The following is a 21,867-nucleotide window of genomic DNA, read 5'->3' on the forward strand; positions in this document are numbered from 1 at the left end:
AGCTTGGTGATCCACACCTGTGATCACACAGCTCTTGGAGGTGATACAAGAGGATCACAAGTTCAAGTTCAGCCCAGGCAATGCAGGGACATCCAGTGTCATCATTTAAAATAACAACAATAATAACGATGTAAGAGGGCTGTGTGTACTTCAGAGTGAAGGTCCCAAGTTCAATCCCTGGTACCACAAGAAATGCCCTGTGTTCTTTTCTGGACTGAGTAGCATCCTCCCTACTACACTTAGATGATGCTGTCAGCTCATGTTTTTAACCAGCAACAAACACAAAATTCCCAATTTTGCCTCATAAATGCTAACTTTCCCTATATTTCTTACTTTCTATCAAGTCTGTAATCTTTGAGCCACTTTCACACTGAGTCAGGATACAAACCTTTCTTTAATGTCACGCTAAGAGGGTTCTCAGAGAAAAACTACTAGTTCAAGAGTTGATTTGGCCACCATCCATCATGCCCTAGTTTCCCACATTGTATCTACTCACCTTTGCTCCTCTCTACACACAGAAACCCTTTTATACCTTACCTTGGATTTGCCTGCAGACCTACATTTGGGGCTTTACTTATTCTGTAATAAGGCTTTCACTCAAAGTCCTAACTCATTCAGCATGCCATTGAAAAGAAGACTACAAGCCATCCAAAGATGACAGCAATGAAGTGAGAGATGGCACTCTTCTCTTTCCACTGATACCCAAATCACATGGACACGGGAATGTCTTACAGAAATTCTCAATGTGTATATAAAGAACTCAAAAAATCAGACCTCCCCCAAATTTAAAGGGCCAATCCAAAAATGTGCATCTGAAGTGAATAGACACTTCTCAGATAAAGAAGTAGAAACAGCAAATAAACATATGAAAAATGTTCAACATCACTGGTCATTCACGAGATGCAAATGAAAACAACACTGAGATTCCATCTCATTCCAGAAAGAATGGCTCTTATCAAGATATCAACCAATAACAAAAGTTGGTGGGGCTGTGGGGAAAAGGAACCCTTCTGGACTGTTGGTGGAAGTGTAGCCTGGTGCAACCACTGTGAAAATCAGTGTGGAGATTCCTCAAGAAACTAAAACTAGAGGTTCTGTTTAACCCTGGTGTCCCCCTTCTTGGTATCTTTCCAAAAGAATTAAAAGCATTATACCACAGTGATATATGCACAACCATGTTTATAAAGGCACGGATTGTAACAGCTAAATCTTGGAAACAATCCAAATGCACATCAACTGGTGATTGGATAAATAAGATGTTTTTCTGAATACAATGGAGTACTACTAAGCCATAAAAAATTTCAAGACATTTACAGCTAAATGGATGCACCGTGACACCACATTCTTAAGTGAAATAAATAGGACACATGTAAATACCACATTGCTTTTCTGGTGTGAAAAACTGAAAGTGTAAATGAGGACCAAAATGTTCAAGGGGAAGGAGAGCTGGGGGGGGGGGGGAGAAAGGGAGGGAAAGAAAAAATTGAGAAAAGAAGGAAAAAAATGGAAACAACGTTTTTGTAAATAAGGAGGAGTGGAGCCATTAAAGAGGGAAGAGGAACAGGAAAAACTATGAACCAAGATATATCATGTACGGGTACAAACTCCCCATGATGAACGTGGTCATTACGTATACCTAAAATGTACCAATAAACTTAATTGATATAAACAAAGGAAACTCTCAGTGTGAGTTGAAGAGGCAGCTCCTTATGCAAGTTGATTTTTGCAGGATCATTGGCATCTTCCCTTCTATAAGTTGATAAGTTTCCTGTTTGCTTTGCATTCTCAACTACATGAGGACTATGTATATATGTACATATGTATGTATGTCTTGTGTTGCTTAAATCAAGGAGTTTAAGCATGCTTGCAGGTGCACTATAACTAAATCTCATCACAGCAACATTAAACCTTTCTTCAGATTTTCGTGGCCTTTACAAACACCCTCTAATGACGGGCAATGAGAGGACATTTTTGGAAATTTTGGAATTTACTGCCATCACAACGAAAACAAGGATTAGGCAGACAATTTGTGGTTTTGAGAGTCTACATTCTAAACTTTTATAAAATTACCAGCTGTCATTCACTTTTACATCAATGGGACAAAATATTCAACACCCATAACTTAAAGGGTGAGAAGGGTTACTTTGCCTCACAGTTTCAATCCAGTCTGCTAGCTCCAAGGTAAATACAGGATGGCACAGTGGCATGGTGGGAAAAAATGTCCTCAAGCCATGGCAGCCAGGACACAGAGAAAGATGAGGGAAGCTGCAGACAGAACATACTTTTCCAGCCCATGACCAACCTCACAGCATTTTCAGATAGTGAACTTATCAACAGCTGGATCCAAACAATCCAATCAGCTTTCAAACTCATCAGACCTTTTGGGGAATTTTTTTATATATAAACCATAATACGAGGCCAGCTGTTTGAAGAAGAAAACTATTCCAACAGCCCAGTCCCACCCAAACAGAAACCTCAGACAGGAGTCAGGGGTCTATCCCAATCACCCTGCTCACTGCACAGCATGGTGAGGAGTAGGGCTGCAGGCACTTAACTGCCAAGGGCAGGGCTCTGGTAATGGTAAAGTCACCTCACTGGGACAGGACAGGATGCTTAGTTCCTGGCAGCAGTCACTGTTCCACGTAAAGGGCCAGAAGAAACAAATATGTGCCAGGGACCGTCGCATTTAGGAACAAAGATTCCAACTGTTGCAAGAAGGCCCAGGTCCTGCGCCAAGGCTGGTTCTGTCCACTTCCAACCATAACATATGTCTCTACCACAAGCCCCACTCCTTCCCTGTGTCACTCTGCACTGCACAATCACCCATTCCAGGATCAAGAATCTCCCAGCTTCCGGTGGCCATGGTCAGTAGAACCCACAGAGCAAGTCAGGCTGAGCAGGTGGGAGGGCTCTAGCAACCCACTGGCAGCTTCTGCCTTGGGTGCCTGACAGAGGAGGACTCCCTTCTCTAGCCAGCATCCCTGTCTGGACAGTTCATACAGCACAAACTCTGCTTCACTGATGCAAGACTGCTGTTTCTTGCCCACTGAGCCAAGAGAGACAAGAGAATCAATACACTACCTGCATGTGTGAAGCTGAGATGACAGACTCTAACCGAATCCCAGCCCAGGCTTCCTCCCTGAGTGCTGACTTGAGCCCGCCTGAGGAATCACATCATTAAAGTAGGTTTACTCCTAGCATTTCAGAGCCGCCTATGTTTCTTACTGTTCTCAGTGGGCTCTTCCTCTTTGTTGTCCCTGAACATGTGAACGTAAATGTGTTCCTCTGTATTCACCCTGGACGGCACCCTGGCAAGGAACTGAAGTGACAATCAATTTTCCTCTCCCAGCGGGTTTGCAAGTGCTGTGGAACAGGTGCATCAGGAGGAAGACAGCTGGCTGGAGCTGCCAGGGGAGAACAAAGAAGCCAAGAGGATGAACTGCAACCACGTGCAACAGTTCTGAAGGAGCACAGCTCTTGTGCCTGCTGAGATCCAACACAGAATGAAAACACAGTGGTGAAAACTTAGGTGGTTGCACAGCTCAACTGGCAACTTAGTCACTTACCAGTCCAATTATTTAAAAACATGGTGATCCAAAATGGCCTATTTTTGTGAATTTTTGTAAGATAACAGGAAATATGAAAAATGACAATTTTATCAAATTTATTTAATACAAGAATCAACAAGTTGAAATGGCGCCTGCTTGAGTGACGCTAGGGATGGTATGTAAACAAAAGTGATGCTTGGAGGACACTGCTAAGTGGTTAATAATTCTATATGACTGCACAACATACTGAGTATTTATTACAGTGTCTCTTTCCTCATCTATTCAAAAATAATGGTATTAACATTCACCATGGTGATAAGGGTAAAACAAGAGCCTTATATTAAGGGCTTAAGCCAGAGTTTAGCAACTAGCTGGGTTTTCTTAATACCGACTACAAGAAAGGGCATGTGTTCACAGTCACTACAGACAGGAATTGATGATCAGGGTGTAACACACCTACTTCAGAGTGCACGTGTTCTAGGAAACATATATTTGTATCAGGTTGATTTGTAAAATATTTTCTCTGAAAGCCTGTCTTTTCTTGATTATTTAGAATGTACTGATTTACATATATTTTAAATGTTCATTATTGGCATTCACTCCAGACACCATATTCCCTATTCTATGGAAAATGAAGGGATCTGGGGATGCTTCTGCACATTTGAAATCTAGCTCCTAAGAAATATCTAAAGCAAAAGGATCATAATTTTAAGATAAAAATGGGTAAAATATCAGGAGTTTGTATTGCTAAGCAACCAACATAAAATACATTGTAAAATTCTATGAAACTCAAGTAGTAAACAGCATCACGTCACTGAGAAATAGGTAGAAATATCTAAATCCTAAGTAGTGGGCTAAAGTTGCAAATTTTGACAGACTTCAGAAATGCAATGTGGGAATTATTTATTTTAATACAGTTAATAATATTCAGACACCACATATCAGATCAATTTCAAATGGTCGTAAAATACAAACTATATGTCTTTCCAAGCAAATAGGCAACTTTTAAAAACCATTTTGTTAGGATATATGAAATCTACTTTCAATTACAAAATATAAATTTAGATTGCTTATAATAAGGAAAACTACAAATTATAGGGGAAGAACAGCTTTAGAAATCTCATATATTTTGTTTTCCAAGTGTAGGTGGAAGGAATCAAATGTCACATGAAGGAGGTGCTCGACCACGGAACCAGATTTCAATTCTACCCATGTGTTACTTATACAAAGTACATTAAATAATCTAGTGTTTCAATAGTAGATCATGAAACAAATTTGCAAATATATAGGATTAGGTGACAAATTTGGTATAAAATGCAAACGTTTGAAAGAAAAAATACTTTCACCTAAATATAAGAAATGTATTTAGCAAAACACTTCATCATAAATACACAACCAGTAATTAATGAAAGAGGAATCAATATATTGGAAACGATGGACAAGGTAGGGCATCATAATAACAAGAAAGGTATAATAAATCTCAAAATGAAAATGAGAATTATAAAGGTAATGGATATTTTAAATTATGAGAAAGCATCTCACTAAGTAACCCAGGCAGGCCATAAACTGATCTTACATTACCTTTGTGACTGCTGTGATTACAGATACATACCAATGCATCTGGCCAAGCAATGTTATATTAAGAAACTCAAAAATATAACAAAATTATGGTTTAATGAATTTTAGACAGTAGATAAATTCTTTAAAATATGTACAATTTCTAAACCGGTGTTAGAAGTGGGATATTGGAAAGTTAAAGAAGGTAGCAAGACACTGAAGGGACAATCTATTTCCCTGTATAAATTCACCTCCCACTGGGCTGAAGGTGCATACCTGAAATCCCAGCACTAAGGAGGCTGAAGCAGAACGATCACCATAATTTCGAGGCCAGCCTGGACTACACAGTGATTTCAAGGCCACCTTGAACTGCATAATGAGACCCTGTCTCAACAAACCAATAAATAAATAATTTTAAAAATTTTGAAAACTAAAATAAATCTCCCAGTGGGTTCACAAGTGATTCTTTGAAACTTTTAAAATATTGGCCAAGATGTGATATACGTACATGTGAATTTACTACAATGAATAAATTTATTACTTATTACAAAATTAGGTGAATTTTTAAAATCAGTTACATTCAGGTAGATATAGTCTCACATGTATGTAATCCAAGAAAAAAAAGAAAACTGAAATACATTTCATTGATTAATGCAATCTTTACCTAAAACCAGATAAATGTTTACAAAAATAAGGAATTATAGACATCTTTATCTAGGCACACAGATTTTTCCATACAAGGTAAAACCGTATCTAGTAAAATATAAGGATGTAAAAGAACATATTAGTTAACTGACATCATTGAGTGCCTACGCTGGGTGATATCCTGTGTTCTATCCATAGTATGTACCAGATGCACACTCACATACACACACACAGACACACACCACTATATCTTAATAAAGTGGTGTTTACCTGGTAAAAGACATTCCAGCACCGGAAACCTATCATAAAATTCAGTGCAAAAATAAACAAAGGAAAATCTCATCTAACTACATATTTGAATCTTGGCATAAATACATTTTCTGAACCCCAATTTCTATTGTTTCTTAAAAGTTTCTAAAGAAGACAAAATTAAAATAAGCTTAATAGAAAGGTAAAACACACAGGACATAAAACTAGCAGATGGGATGCTGAATGGAGACACTGTACATGTATTACATTAAAATCAGAAATAAGTATATTCACAGCTACCACTATTTAGTCCAGGAAACCAAACTTCACATGTGGTGTCATACAGCCAAAAAACATAAATGACATGACTCAAATGAAAGCAATAAAACTGCTATCTTTAGGCCCAGGATTTAGCTCAGTGGTGCCATGCCTGCCTCACAAGCCCAAGGTCCTGAGTTTGATCCCTGGTACTGAAAAAATAATTGCTATCCTTGAAGGAATAATCAATATGTAACTTTTAGAACAATGAGAGGGAGACCTATGCTGCCAAACACAAGATCAACTGAAAATAATCATAGTGATTTTCACAGAATTGACAGAATTATTTCAATATAATAAATCTCAGCAATTCCCAATAACAGCACAAATTATAAAGAAATTTCTCCCTTTTACTCTCAAAGTCAATATACATTCACTACAAAGAAATCTATTAATCATTAGTTCACTAATTAGTTTGTACCACATTAGAAGTTAAAATGGAAAAAAAATTAAATGTTTTATTATAGAATAAAAAACTGCAAGTGTAGGTCTAAGACATGTGAATATGAGTAACACTTTAGAGGGAAAAGTATATTTTTAAAAATGCATTAGAAGACTGACTTCTTTAAAGATTTTACAAATAGGCTGCCATTCCACCACTCCCAGCACAGAGGAAGGGGCTTCTGGGCTACAGTACCACAGCTCCCAGTGTAGAGGAGGTGAGCCGCCCAGGCGCCAACAGCAACCCCTCCCTGCATATAGAAATGAGAAGATATGTAAACAAATCTGAAAACCAGACTCCCAGATCACCTAAAGCAAACCCAAAGGGAAAAGAGATGGAACAATCTGATACTCAACCACCTGGACTCCCTCAACTGGCAACAAAAGATGATCTGGAAAAAATGAAATCAGAAATAATTTCTCAGATAACAGCAGAGATTATGCCCATAGTACAAGACATGATTAATAATTCTAGAGAGGACACAGATTAAAAAAATAGAGGAGGTGAGGAACATGATGGAATCTGAACATAGGAAATAAATGGAATCCATAAAACAGATATAAACAGATTGCCAGGAGATTAAAAACACCATTGAAAATTTATGCAGCAGAATGAGCCAATGTCAGGACAGAATTTCAGATATGGAAGATAGGATTGCAATTAGTGACCAGGAAAGAAAAATTTCTTAAAAATTATAAGGGACCATGAGAAATCAATTAACCAGCTGCTACATGAGGCAAACAAGAATAACGTAAGACTGATCAGAGTCAATGAAGAAACAAGAGAGAGTGCAGATGACATAAAAAAAAAAAAAAACTGTTCACAGAACTAATGGCCAAAAACTTCCTAAGTAGGGGAAAATAACTTGACATACAGATAAGGGAAGCAGACAGGACTCCAACTAGCCTTGATAAAAAAAAAAAAAATCTACACATAGGCATATAATTGTTTAGATTCCAGAAACTCAATAGAAGAACAAAGTTCTACAAGCAGTTAGAGAAAAGAAACAAATCACATACAAAGGAAAGCACATCAGAATCACAGCAGGCTTCTCAATGCAAACCCTCAAGGCAAGAAGAGCTTGGATTGATATATTCCAGAACCTAAAGGAAAATAGCTTCCAACCCAAACTGATGTACCCTGCAAAACCAGCTTTCAAAATTGATGGAGAAATAAGACACTTTCATGACAAAGAGCAACTTAGGAAATTCATGAATTCCAAACCGGCACTCAAAAAGATTTTACACAATATCCGAGGGAAAGACAATGAGGATAACAACCCCAGGAAGCACAGTAGAATGATTCCATCGGGTGCAACAAGAAATTAAATGTAAAGGGGGAGAATCCAACAAAAAGAAAAAGTCATGACAATAAGTCAATATGTATTAATTACAACCATCAATGTTAATGGTCTCAATTCACCAATGAAAAGAAATAGACTGACAGAATGGGTCAAGAAGCAAAATCCAACAACATGCTGCATACAAGAAACACTCTTAATTCAAAAAGAAACTCATAGACTGAAAGTTAAAGGGTGGAAAACAACACTCCATGCAACAGGAACCCAAAAAAACCCAGAAGTAGCTATCCTCTTTGCAGATCAAGTAGATTTCAAATGAACACTGATTAAGAGAGACAAAGAATGACACTACATCCTTGTAAAGGGAACAATCCAAGAGGAAGATATGACAATCATAAATATATATGCACCAAACACTAGTGCGTCCAACTCTATAAAACACATACGAATGGACATGAAAAATGATACATGCACTGATTCAATATTAGTGGGAGACCTCAATACCCCACTGTCACAAATACATAGATCAACTAGACAAAAAATAAGCAACAAAATACTAGAGCTCAATCGAACTCTTGAACAAATGAACTTAACAGATGTTTACAGAGTGTTCCACCCCACAAAATCAGAATACATATTCTTTTCAGCTGCAAATGGGTCATTGTCCAAAACAGACCACATACTCGCTCATTGAACATGTTTAAGTAAGTGCAAAGGAACTGACGTTCTCCCCTGTATATTATCAGACCATACTGCAATGAAATTGGAGATCAATAGTAAAAGAAACTGCAAAAATTTCATAGACACATGGAAATTGAACCACACACTTCTGAATAACCACTGAGTTACAGACCAAATTAAAGAAATCAGTTCCTTCAATTAAATGACCATGACAATACAACATATCAGAATCTACGGGACACAATGAAAGCAGTCTTATATGGGAAATTCATAGCAGTGAATACTCATATTAGGAAAACAGAGCGAGCCCAATTAAAGAACCTGATGCTGAACCTCAAGCTTCTAGAAAAAGAAGAGCAGGACAAACCCAAAGCTCATACAAGGGAGGAAATTATAAAGATCAGAGCAGAAATTAATTCAATGGAGTTTAAGAGAACAATACAAAAAATTAATGAAGCCAAGAGTTGGTTCTTTCAAAGAATGAACAAAATTGACAAACCCTTAGCCAACCTTATCAGAAAAAGGAAAGAAAAGGCCCAAATCTATGTAATTAGGAATGAAAAGGGTGAAATTATAACAGACCCAGCAGAAATCCAGAGGATCATCAAGACCTACTTCAAGAACCTATACCCCAATAAGATGGAAAACAAGGAAGCAAAGAACAGATTCCTAGATATGTATGAATTACCAAAGTTGAACGAAGACCTAAAAATTCTGAACAACCCAATATCAATCAATGAAATTGAAAACTTGATTAAAAACTTACCACCTAAGAAAAGTCCAGGTCCTGATGGCTTCACTGCTGAATTCTACAAGACATTTAGAGAGGAACTGCTGCCACTACTGTTTAAACTCCTCAATGAAATTCAAAGGGAAGAAATACTCCCAAATTCATTCCTGGAAGCAAGCATCACCTTGACACCCAAAGCAGAGAAAGACCCAACCCAAAAAGAGAACTATAGGCCAATCTCCCTAATGAATATAGATGCAAAAATCCTTAATTAAGAAACTGGCAAATAGAATGCAGAAGATCATCAAGAAGATCATACACTCTGACCAAGTGGGATTCTTCCCAGGGATGCAAGGATGGTTCAACATATGCAAATCAATCAATGTAATATACTTTATCAATAGAGCCAAGGACAAAACGCATATGATTATCTCCATAGTTGCAGAAAAAGCATTTGACAAAATCCAACATGCATTTATGATAAAAACCCTACAAAAAATTGGAATAGATGCGCTCTACTGCAATCTGATAAAAGTCATCTATGAAAAACCAACAGCCAATATCATACTAAATGGTCAAAAACTGAAATCCTTCACACTAAAATCAGAAACAAGACAAGGATGTTCACTATCACCACACTTGTTCAATATAGTTTTGGAAACATTAGCCACAGCAATTAGACAAGAGAAAAAAAGGAATAAAGATAGGAAATGAAGAAGTCAAAATGTCATTATTTGCAGATGACATGATACTCTATATAGAAAATGCCAAGAACTCCACCAAAAGTCTTCTAGACTTAATAACCAAATTCAATAGAGTAGCTGGATACAAGGTCAACACACAATAATCAATAGCTTTCCTCTACATGAACAACAGACTCACTGAGACAGAAATAGGGCAAACAATTTCTTTCACAATAGCATCCAAAAATCAACCTAACAAAAGAAATCAAAGACCTCTTCCCTGAAAACTATAACACTCTGAGAAGAGAGATTGAAGATGATATCAGAAAATGGAAAGACATCCCCTGCCCCTGGGTAGGAAGGATCAACAGAGTGAAAATGGCCATACTTCCAAAACTGCTATATGGATTCAGTGCAATCCCAATTGAAATCCCAGCAGCGTACTTCACAGACCTTGAGAAAATAATCCCAAAATTCATTTGGAACAAGAAGAGACCCAGAATAGCAAAAGCAATTCTAGGTAACAGAGACATAGCAGGGGGTATCACAATCCCCAACTTGAAACTATACTACAAAGCTACTGTGATAAAAACAGCATGGTACTGGCAAAGAAACAGACGTGAGGACCAGTGGAACAGATTAGAAGATGCAGAAACAACTCCAGACACACTCAGCCATCTCACCGTCAGCAAAGGAGCCAACCACCCTCACTGGAGGAAAGATAGCCTCTTTAATAAATGGTACTGGTAAAACTGGGTTTCAACTTGTTTAAGATTAAAACTAGACCTATATCTCTCACCATGCACTAAACTAAAATCAAAATGGATTAAAGATCTAAATATTAAAATAGAAACTCTGAACCAGTTGGAACAGAGATTAGGTAGAACTCTCAAAGACACTGGTGTAGGAGAAGATTTTATGAACAAACCCTCAGTTGCCTGTGAACTAGCACAATCAACATGTGGGATCTCTTCTTATTAAAAAGCTTCTGCACAGCAGGAGAACCCACCAGCAGTTTGAAGAGACAACCCACAATGTGGGAAAAAGTCTTCACCTGCTGTCCCTCAGACAAAGGTCTTGTATCTCACATCTATATAGAACTTCAAAAAATCAGACCTCCCAAATTTAAAGACCCAATCCGAAAATGGGCATCTGAAATGAACAGACATTTCTCAGACAAAGAAGGAGAAATAGCAAATAAATATATGAAAAAATGTTCAACAATTCTGGTCATTCCAGAGATGCAAATGAAAACAATGCTGAGATTCCACCTCACCCCAGAAAGAATGGCTGCTATCATGAAATCAACCAATAACAAATGCTGGTGGGGCTGTGGGGAAAGAGGAACCCTGCTCCACTGCTGGTGGGAGTGTAGACTGGTGCAAGCACTGTGGAAATCAGTATGGAGATACCTCAAAGAACTAGGACTGGAAGTCCCATTTGACCCAGCTATTCCCCTGCTGGGGATTTTCCCCAAAGAATTAAAAGAATCATACCACAGTGATATATGTGCACCCATGTTCATAGGAGCACAGTTTGTAATAGCTAAAACTTGGAAGAGGCCCAAATGCCCATCAACTGGAGAGGGGATAAAGAAAATGTGGTTTTTTAATGAAATGGAGTACTACTCAGCCATAAAAAATGAGAAATTACAGACATTTATAGCTAAATGGATGCACATTGAGGCGATACTCTTAAGTGAAATAAATAGGACACACATGTGTAAATACCGAAGAGTTTCTCTAGTGTGAGAAACTGCAAGTGTAAATAAGGACTAAAAGGTATAACAGATAATGTGAAATAGAAATAAAAAGGGCAAAGGAGAAGGGGAAGTGGGAGGAATAGGGGAATGGAAAAAAGGGAATGGAATTCATGAGAAAATGAAAAAATGGAAACAAAGTCTTTGTAAAAAAGGAAGCAGGGGAAGGGGGAATAATAAGAACCAAGAGAGATTATGTAAAGGTGCAAATTTCTACTGATGAATGTCATTATATTGTATATCTAAAATGTACCAATAAAATAAAATTTAAAAAGAAAGACTACAAATACTTCAAATGCACAGTATTCTTTAAAAAAGAGTACTAGTTTTGCCACCTGCTTCGCAAGTGCGGACCTGAGTTTGATCCCCAGTACCAAAAAAAAAAAAAAGTAAAAAGAGTACTAGACATTCATTCCACTCTGCTTCCTCCTTTAGTTTTGCCAATAATATGTTTTATTGTAGAAAATGTCTCATCTTCCACTGGAAAATAAGGACCTCACACTGATAACTGATCTGAGACACCACTACGCATTTATACACTACATCCATTTTCATAAAATTATTAAAAAACAATATACATTAATTCATTAAAAATCTGCAAAATCTTCAAAGAGAAAGATGAAAATACATTGAAATGAAATTGGAGATGATGTGAATACATAGGGAATAATTTATAGACTTGGATGCACAATGTGATATGCTACAAATTCTTCAAATTACATCCTGAATACAAGTATATATCTGTTTGGGGTTTTTTTTGTTTTTGATTTTTTGGTACCAAGGATCGAACTTGGGACCTTGTGCTTTTGAGGCAGGTGCCAGAACTACTGAGCTAAATCCCCGGCCCCACAAGTATATATTTAATACTACTGATTCAACTATAAATTTCACAAAAATCTTCTAAAATCCCTTCTGAAAAACAAATGACATTGCTATACTTTTCAGATCTCAAATAAATGAAGAAAAAGGGAGAGGTTTCCCCTCTCATTGTGTGGACCATACTATGCAGTTACAGTCATTTAAGTCTGAATCTCAGACATGTAGACACATTAAATTTATAAGAAATTTCAAAAACTACTCCTAATGGAGACAGGCCATGGGCAGAGGGGGCGCTCGGCCACACATAGGTAGGTTTCCAGGGCTGGCCCCTTAGCCTGAGAGGTCAGCTTGCCAAGGAGGTGAGGAGGGGCCCTGCGTCAGCTCCCTCGGAGCTCTCCCAGAACTCCTCAGTTTGCTCATGGTCGCAACTCCAAAGGTCCTACAGGGCCCTCCTACCCGCCTCGGCAGGCACCGGGACCTTGCCAGGTGTGACAGGCTGGGCGACACCCTGGCTGGGGGACTGTATCCCGCAGCCCCAGTGCCGCTGCACGCAGAGTGGAGTGGCTGCCAGTGCTTGGAACTGTAGAGGTATTGAGTGCACCCAAGAACGGGTCTTTACTAAGTTTTGTGCATTCGTGTTGCAGGGACCGTGTGTGAGTCTGGTATAATTTGGCCTACTGAGCTTCTGGCTTAACAAGAAAAAAGTTGGAAATAGTCCTGAAAAGAAAACTAAAATATTAAGAAGCCACAACTTATTTTTTCATGGTTTTTAACTCACTTACCGATATGGACACTTATCCTAACATTTTTCCACCTGGTGAAGATGGTGGGCCAAGTTCTCAATCTGAGTTCCAAAAATGTTAATTGATGAAAGGTTAGGATGTGAACATCAGAAAACTGATAGGTCTCCCACCACCTCAGCAGCTATTATGTATAGTAGCTGCCCTCTTCCTATGGTGCCTTGCCCCCTCCCCTGTGTGACATCATGCCAAGATGGTTGGTCCCACCAAAGAACAAACCCTTCTTCCCAGCATGCCCCTGTTCCCGCCTAAAGAATAACCTAACACTCACTCACCTCCTACCACCTAGTGACATCACCGGCTCCTCCACTCCCTAGTCACTACCTCACTCAACCCCGCCTCAGCCCCTACAAACTCCACCCCAGTCTCTATAAAAGACTCTCCCTGCCCTGGTCATATTGCTTTTGTCTCTCCTTTGTTCAGAGACAGCCCAGCAGATCTGTTCCCCTAATAAAGGCTTATTGTGGCCTGGTCTGGTCTTGGTTTTCGGCCTTTTACCTGACAAAAACCAATTATCAGACTCTAAAACTGGAACACACAAGGTCGCAGGATAAAGTCACAAAATGAACTGAAGCCCCTGTCAAATGAAACTAACCAGGAAACGTTCCAGCTGCTGCCTGAAGAGCAAAGAGGGGAATTAGTAGCGAAAACTAAAGACTTGGAAGAAACGAAACTGCAGGTATTAACTCTGCAAAAACTGGAATTGTTAAGAGCCCAGATACAACAAGAGTTAGAAACTCCAATGCGAGAGTGTTTTTGGAATCTGGATGAAGAAGTTGAAAAGTATAGAGCTGAATATAATAAGCTTTGCCATGAACATACATTTCTGAAGTCAGAATTTGAACACCAGAAAGAAGAATTTGCACATATTTTAGAAGAAAAACTGAAATATGAATCAGAGGTTGCAAGGCTGGAGAAAGATAAAGAACTACATAACCAGCTGATTAGTGCCGATCTCACAAGAGACACCAAACGAGTGGAGCAACTTCTTCAAGAAAAAGCCCATTTGAGTCAGAAATTAAAAGGCTCAGAGATTGAAGAGAATTTTGGTGCTCAGGTAGAAAATGTCCAAAGAATACAGGTGCCGCAGGTGGCTGACGTGCAGGCTATAGTCAGATCAGCAGAGGCTGAAAAAGAGTCAGTCAGGTTGCAGGCTGAACACTTGGAAAAAGAGCTACGATCAAGCAATGAATAAAATACTTGTTTAATCAGTAAATTGCATGAAGCTGACGGAGAAATAAATACACTGATCAGTAAAGTAAAAGACCCTAGGGCTGGGATTTAGCTCAGTGGTTCCGCTGCCTGCCTCATAAGCGCAAGGTCCAGAGTTTGATCCCCAGTACTGAAAAAAAAAAAAGCAAAAGACCTTAAACACTCAAACAACTAGAAATAACCGACCTCAAACTGGAGGCAGCAAGACCTATGAGTGAGCTACAAAGAGAAGGAAATACGATTCAAAGTGAACTGGATGGGTTACAATGACACAATGTAACTCTCAAAGCAGCTGTTGAACAACAGAAAATGCTCTTAATAGAAAAAGATCGTGAGTTAATATGTAAAGTACAAGCTGCCAAGGAAGAAGGTTATCAAAAGCTTGTGGTATTACAAGATGAAAAGCTAGAACTTGAGAACAGATTAGCTGATTTAGAGAAGATGAAAGTGGAGTATGATGTTTGGAGGCAATCTGAAAAGGATCAACAGGAAGACAAATTGCAGGATTCACAGATGGCAGAGGAGATGACCAGAAGAAAACTTCAGAGTATTAGGTTAAAACTTCAACAACAAATTGTGAATATTGAAAATGCAGAGAAAGAAAAAAATGAAAATTCTGATCTGAAACAGAAAATCAGTAGTTTGCAGATTCAAGTGACCTCACTGACCCAGTCTGAGAATGAACTGGTGAATTCAAACCAAATGCTAAAGGAAATGGTGGCGAGATTAAAACAAGAATGCCATAATTTAAGAATCCAAGCTGAAAAAGTACAACTAGAAGTTGAAAAGACACTGGAAGAAAAAAAACATACAGTGGTTGGAAGAAAAGCACAAGCTTCATGAACGTATCACAGACAGAGAAGAAAAGTATAATCAAGCTACAGAGAAACTACAAGGAGCTGCAACTGCCCAGAAAAAATCTCTTCATGAAAACAAACTGAAGAGACTACAAGAAAAAGTAGAAGTCTTGGAGGCAAAGAAAGAATCGGAAACATAGTATCAGGTGTTAAATAGACAAAATCTTCCATTTGAAGAATATACAAGGCTTCAGAAAAGACTAAAGGATGTGCCGAGAAGACCTAATGAATTTCAAAGTCTAATTTTCGTTCCTAACATACCTCAGACCATCTATGAATCCTATTAGCTTTCAGTCATCAGCCATGGTTCCAGGCATGGAACTATGCTTCCCTCCTCATCTGCAGGAGCAACATCAAAGAGAACTTTCTCCTTCGCAAAAGACTAGAAGAACTTGAAGAACACAAAGAAAACAACTAGAGGAACTTGGATCTCCTGGGGAATGATGTTCTTGGTAAAAAGCCAGAGATCAAAAGGAGTGAAATCACAGACTCAGTAAAATGTGAAGTTTTAACATATGTGGCATTGAGATACTTTGCTGTTTGCCAAGGTACTTGAATGTGCCTCAAGAGAAAAGTAACAATTACGACAAGTGAAGCATTAAAAGAAAGCTTTTTACAGATACTTAGAACATATATTGATGTCCTTTTGAGAATATAAAAATAAATCGATAAAAGTTAGAAAAATCAAGTTAATAAAAAAATACTACTAATTTACTCAAAACAGATTGGACAAGGCTGGTAGTACAAACCAGGAAGTAAGGTAAGAGGATCATTCCATCATGGTGGCAAAACTGCTCATTTTACAGGTCAAGTGAATCTGATTTTTGCATCACCATCTTTCAAAGGTGCAATCCAGAAAAAAATATAAAATAAGGTTACTTTAAAAATGCAAAAAGAGTAACAGGATTTCAACTCAGCAAAGAAAATATTGGCCAAAGTTAACAAGCAGATGAAAAGTTGCAAGAAGCTTGCTTTTTTTTTTTCTACAAATGGTAAGGAAATACCAAGAAAAATAACTGTCCGATTATATATAAAAAAAGAATCTTCACAATATGAATCGTCACAAAAAGAATCTTCACAAATACGAGCTCATGTTGAGTAAGGTACGGAAGACCTTATATAGTAAAATGAAGGGGCATAAAATCAGGCATAAATACAAAAAAAAAAAAAAAAGAAAAGAACCAATTGAATTTCATTATGAAACACTAAAAATCAACAAATTGGAAGAAGTCAGGTGTTGGGCGTTAAGAGAAACCAGCACAGGGCTCCCTGCTGGCGTCAGCGTGGGTTGTGTAAATGGAAGTGCAAAACGCACAAACTGCGCAGGGGCAAACACGCTCCTGAGGGTGTTGGCATTTCCTCAACTCTCTCCAGGGAGCAGGAAACGGGACTAGAACGCTCCCCGCAACATTTACATCACGAGATCTGGGCGGGGACGAAGCTAAAGCCTCCTTGTTGACCAAGCCCGGCCGGACGACTCTGAGCAAGCACCAAGCCCCAGTCCACACAGCCGCTTCCGCCCTTCCACCCGACCTCAACCGCATGCCACCCCGCGTCAGGGCACCTTCCTGCGCCATTACCATTGTGCGGCTTCCCAGAGTGTTTCCCACGCAGCTCGGAGATGGCAACGGTCACGGAGCAGGCGGTCCAGCCGGCAGCACACTTGGCAGCTCGCTCGGGGAGCGGACTTCCGCGCCTGGACGGAGAAAGAGCGCTCTTGCTACGGCCCACCTGATTGGAAGTTCATGGAGCCCGCTGATTGGCTCCTGCTCCATTGACCGCCCTCCGAGCTAAGAGTGACAGCGAAACCAAATCCCTAACAGTGTGAGTGGACCCAAGTGACAGATTGTAACCCAGAGACTTCTAGACCAGTGTCTCTGCCAGAATGTCGCCTGACCTGCATGTAAGCAGAGTTTGCTGTGGGCTTTGCAGGGATGCTCCGGGTACCTGACTGGATTCCGTGAGCTCTTCCTGTGCGTTGCTCCTGAAAGAAGGATCACACGTGTGCGCAGACATTTCCAGGGTCAGCAGCCATGGAGGTGACCCCTGATGTCAGGAGTCCAGGACAGGTCAGGACACAATGGAACAGAGGGAGGGCCCGATCTTGGGAGTGGTTAGAGTGAGGCAGTTGGCTTCACAGCCAAGACTTTCTCACACCCTCTCTTGATCTACTCATTTTCAGCCTCAAAAAATAAATAAATATATGCCAAAGAATTTCTACTCAAGAAATGAAGAAAGTAGAATTAAATGAAGGCAGTATTCTACAGAGGAGTCAGGATGAAATAAAACCAAACATTTCAACTGCTTCAGACAGGTAACCTACTTCATTCAAAGTTGCAAAGAAAACCTCAGTTCTGAAAATCAACATATTTCTGAGCATGAGAGCTAGAATGATTGCTGAAATGAAGGCTGATAATCACTTCCTGGTGATGAGGCAGGGACTCCAAGGACTTCAGAATGTGAGGCCACATGCCAGAGAGTTGCCTCCTAGAAGATCTGTAAAACCCTAATATTCACTAGAAGGAAATTGTTAACTGAAGACATGTGATCCTCTTGATTGCCAACTAGCTTGCCCTGAGGGATGGGGAGGATATTAGCAAAGCACACTTCTGGGTGTGTCAGAAGTGTGACTTATGTTGCCCATATCTGGTGTCTGGTCCTTTCCTCTGGGGTCTTTCTCTCATAAAATAATTACATTTCTTTCTTGTTTCCTTTCACCAGGATGTTTCTGCTTTAAAGAAAATCAACCACACACTGCAAGAGTAAATACAAGTAAACACATAGAATATTATGTTATGTATCATACTCCAGGAATTCTGACACAAGAACTTCTCAGGCCCTTGAAAACTCTGAAGTGAAAATCCTGCACTTTGTGTGATAATCAGATGGCTAGTGGTCAGGGTACTGTTGGTAGTTTCTCATGAAAAATGATCTGAAATCCAGAAAGACCAAGGAATGCTCAAAAGCTGGAACTTGTGAAACTCACGTTTATAACTGGGAAGTAGGTTGAAAGTTTAAGCCTCACCTATTGTACCTGTGAAAAGCAGGAAAGAGGTTAAGACTTAGTTCATAATGAAAACAAAAAGCCTATGTTTGTGTCAATATACCAGGAAATTATTCACTTGTAAGGGAGGCTATTGTCTTCATTCTATGACATTTAGCCTCATCCTTGTCTAAACCTACAAGATGCTAGTAAATTCCACTCCTTTATGCTGTGACAAAAAAAAGAGACACATCTATATGTTTCCTGAGGACCAGAATCCATCCTGATTGAAAATCACTAACTGAGCATCTATGTGGGCTGATTGAAAAGACACCCAGGTTGCTTCTCAACCAAGAGGATTTCTCCATTTCTCTACCTCCACACCACAAATCAAGACGGGTCTTTCTTCCCAAATTACTTCAACTCTGCCACTGCACCTCCACACTCCTTGTCCCACCCATACGGGCTGCTTTATAGAATGTGGCTAGCTTGAGAAGGCCAAAGAAAAAAGAGGCCTTCACTGCTGCAGTGTGCTCTATCACTGCTGTGTACTTTGCCACAAAGCCCTTGCAATGGCCTTCTCCACAGAGTCAACCTGAAAACTGGTTGGGAATCCCACGGCATTCACAGAAAATTCAGGGATTGCAGGCTCTTCTTGAGCCCATAACCAGGCTTCCTGCCAACCCTCCCTCCTCAGAGAGTGCACAGCTTCAGCACAGGATGAGCAGCTTTTAGGCTTGGTGGACACTGGATTGAATGAGATACCTTCACCTCCTTGCCATCAAGGCAGGGTATGAGAGGGGACAGGAGTTGCAATAACAAAGATTGTGAAGCCAGGGTTTTGCCCTGAGGTGTGATAGCTAGAAGGTTTTCTAGAATCATGTTAATTCTGACCTTACATAAGAAGAGTGGTTGCTTTTGGGCAATTCAGACACTATTTATCTTGTGGCAAATTGGTTAGCCACGTGTCTCTGCTCAGACAACTTTAGTGCTATCCTTTTTCTGGGTGATGCAATCCAGACAGTCTGATAAGGGTGGTGTACCTGTAGCAGACACCTCTGCCCAGTAGTAGCAGGCTATAGTGGTACAAGCTTCTTGCCCTTCCATAATTCAGCTGTGTTACATTGGGAGTAGTGCAATCAGCTAAGTTCACTTCCAGCTGAGGTCAACCTGGCTCCGGCTAAATTCCTCCCCTCTGGGACCAAAGATATGCTTGTGCCCTCATTCTACAGTCCTGCCTGCTTGATACTTGTTATCAGCAGGTGTCCCGATGCCTGCCCAGATTCCCCTCTTCCCACACTTGAAATGAATAAACACTCGATGCCCTGGGACTTCTTTGTCTTTCCTGCCCAGAGCAGCTTAGATCAGCCCATGACTCAGTTTCTCTCAAGTCTCTGACTCTGTGTTTCTTTTAATTCCCACTTTCCTATCTCACAGACTTCAAATTGGCTTGCAGGAGGCCAGGACCACTGCAGGGGTCTCTGGCAACTCCCATTACCCTTTCCCTATAGTACCTATGTGTTTTAATAACAATGAACAGAGTCATGCCCCCTTATCTGAGAGGTGTATGTTTCAATATCCCCACTGTATGCCTCCAGCAGTGGATAATAATAAACCCGGTGGTGCTGGGAGTGATGCACTGTAGATCACGGAGGGTGTGGTGGAGCAAGGCCTGGCCCAGAAGAGGACTATCTTCCTTCCCACCCATTCCCCAGAGAAACCTCAAGCGTTATCTCCTGCAGACCCTAGCCATTCTCCCTGTTCCAATCAGTCATCCCCTTTTGGGTTCCTTATCTACACTATAAATAAAGGTGCTGAGGATTCGAGCCAAGCTTTTTGTCTCATCTGGAGAAAGAGTTTCCACCTGGCCTCAGCTATGTAAACTTTGCTGTCATCTTTGTCTTCTTCTTTGTCTTATCTTTAAGTTCCTTAATCTCTTATCATAGTTTCTCACTCTGTGAACTCTTGAGCCACACAGCTCCTGTGGCACCAGGCTTCTTTTCTCTACATACATATCTATGATAAAATTTAATTGATAAATTGTGCATAGGTAGATACTGTGAAGGTTCAACTTGGTGAATAGAGGAGGAGCTAGGTCAGAAAGACTCAGAGAAAATCAACTAGAAACAGGTGATTTGAGCAGGGGAGGTACGTACACCCTGATCCAAAGAACCAATTTAAAGGAGACATTTGTAGATCAAACAAAACCTATGCACAGGAGTTAAGAAGAGGGGGAGCTGTCCACCAGGGTTGGTAAACTGGCCCCTTCCCTCACCCACACCAGGGACAACCATTCTGAGAACCTCTCATATAGCTGGAGGGATCCGAGCAGCACAGAAGAGTCTAGTCCGATGGTGGTGAACCTGTGACCAGGTTGCCCCAGCCAAGGTTTGACAAATTATCAGCTTGCCTACAACAGCTAAGATCACCTTCACTGTGCAAAAGCACGCCAAATGCAAACTTTTACCTTTCAATAAAAAGCTTCATCACTGAAAGCTCTGTTATTGTGTTTTTCGTTTTGTGAGGCCTGAGTGAAGTTAGCCTCTGTGTCTCCATTTTAAAAAAAAATCTCCACTTATGCGTGGCACTGACCTCTGCCTCAACCCCCAGGTAGTGTGTCAAGATAAGTGTCGTTGTCAAGAGAAGTGTTCTGAGAAAAACTGCAAAATGTACTGTTCCCGTAGTGGCCCTTCTGCTTTTGTAACTGGGCTTGCCGCCCCCGCCCTCACTGCTTACCACGCTAACCAATTGCACCACTGAAGCTCAAGAGAGAGCCAACTTCCTGGTTCTGAAACTGCTTAAAAACTGCAGCTGGGGCCAGGGATTTAGCTCAGTGGCTCCGCCGCCTGCCTCGCAAGCGCAAGGACCGGAGTTCCATCCCTGGTACCAACAAAACAAAACAAAACAAAACAAAAACCCTGCAGCTGAAAAAAGTCCGGAGTCCTTCTCTGGGGCTGCGTCCTTGAGATTGGATCCCGGCCTGCGAAATCAAAGCTTGGCATTCAACCTTTTGACTCACTGTCCATTTGTTGGCACAACAGTTTAAGGCAAAAGATGTTAATGTATGAGTTGTTTTTCCTAAGCTAAACCCTCAGTGTCCAGGGTTAATTGCAGAGCGAGCACTCTGTGATAAATGAGTGTGAGTTTCGGGTTGCAGCGTGGCCACTTGTCTCTGAAAGGCTTGCCATCACGGTCTGGTCGCTCTCACAGCATAGACTGGGAATACAGGAGCCTCTTCATCCTGTTGTCCTCTCTCCAAACACTGAGCAGGCTGCAGCCAGGCA

General features: G+C 40.2%; 1 protein-coding gene and 1 pseudogene across 3 annotated transcripts in view; one reads left to right on the top strand and one right to left on the bottom strand.

The window, feature by feature from the left end:
* Positions 1-17,349, bottom strand: part of LOC101714121 (uncharacterized) — a 34,734-nt gene extending 17,385 nt beyond the window's left edge. The window contains exon 1 of one of the 3 annotated variants that reach the window (XM_087204496.1): positions 17,181-17,349. In XM_087204496.1, the coding sequence (XP_087060622.1) occupies positions 17,181-17,183 (3 nt within the window). In that variant the 5' untranslated portion in view covers positions 17,184-17,349. The remainder of the gene's footprint in view (positions 1-17,180) is intronic. The other 2 variants (XM_087204498.1, XM_087204497.1) reach the window with 2 other exon arrangements.
* Positions 13,484-16,221, top strand: LOC101703208 (centrosomal protein of 83 kDa-like; annotated as a pseudogene).
* Positions 17,350-21,867: the final 4,518 nt, after the last annotated feature.

The sequence above is a fragment of the Heterocephalus glaber genome, unplaced genomic scaffold, assembly GCF_053883595.1.
Source record: "Heterocephalus glaber isolate CG9 unplaced genomic scaffold, H.glaber_assembly_v1.0 deba00000546, whole genome shotgun sequence".
In the NCBI taxonomy this organism is placed as follows: domain Eukaryota; kingdom Metazoa; phylum Chordata; class Mammalia; order Rodentia; family Bathyergidae; genus Heterocephalus; species Heterocephalus glaber.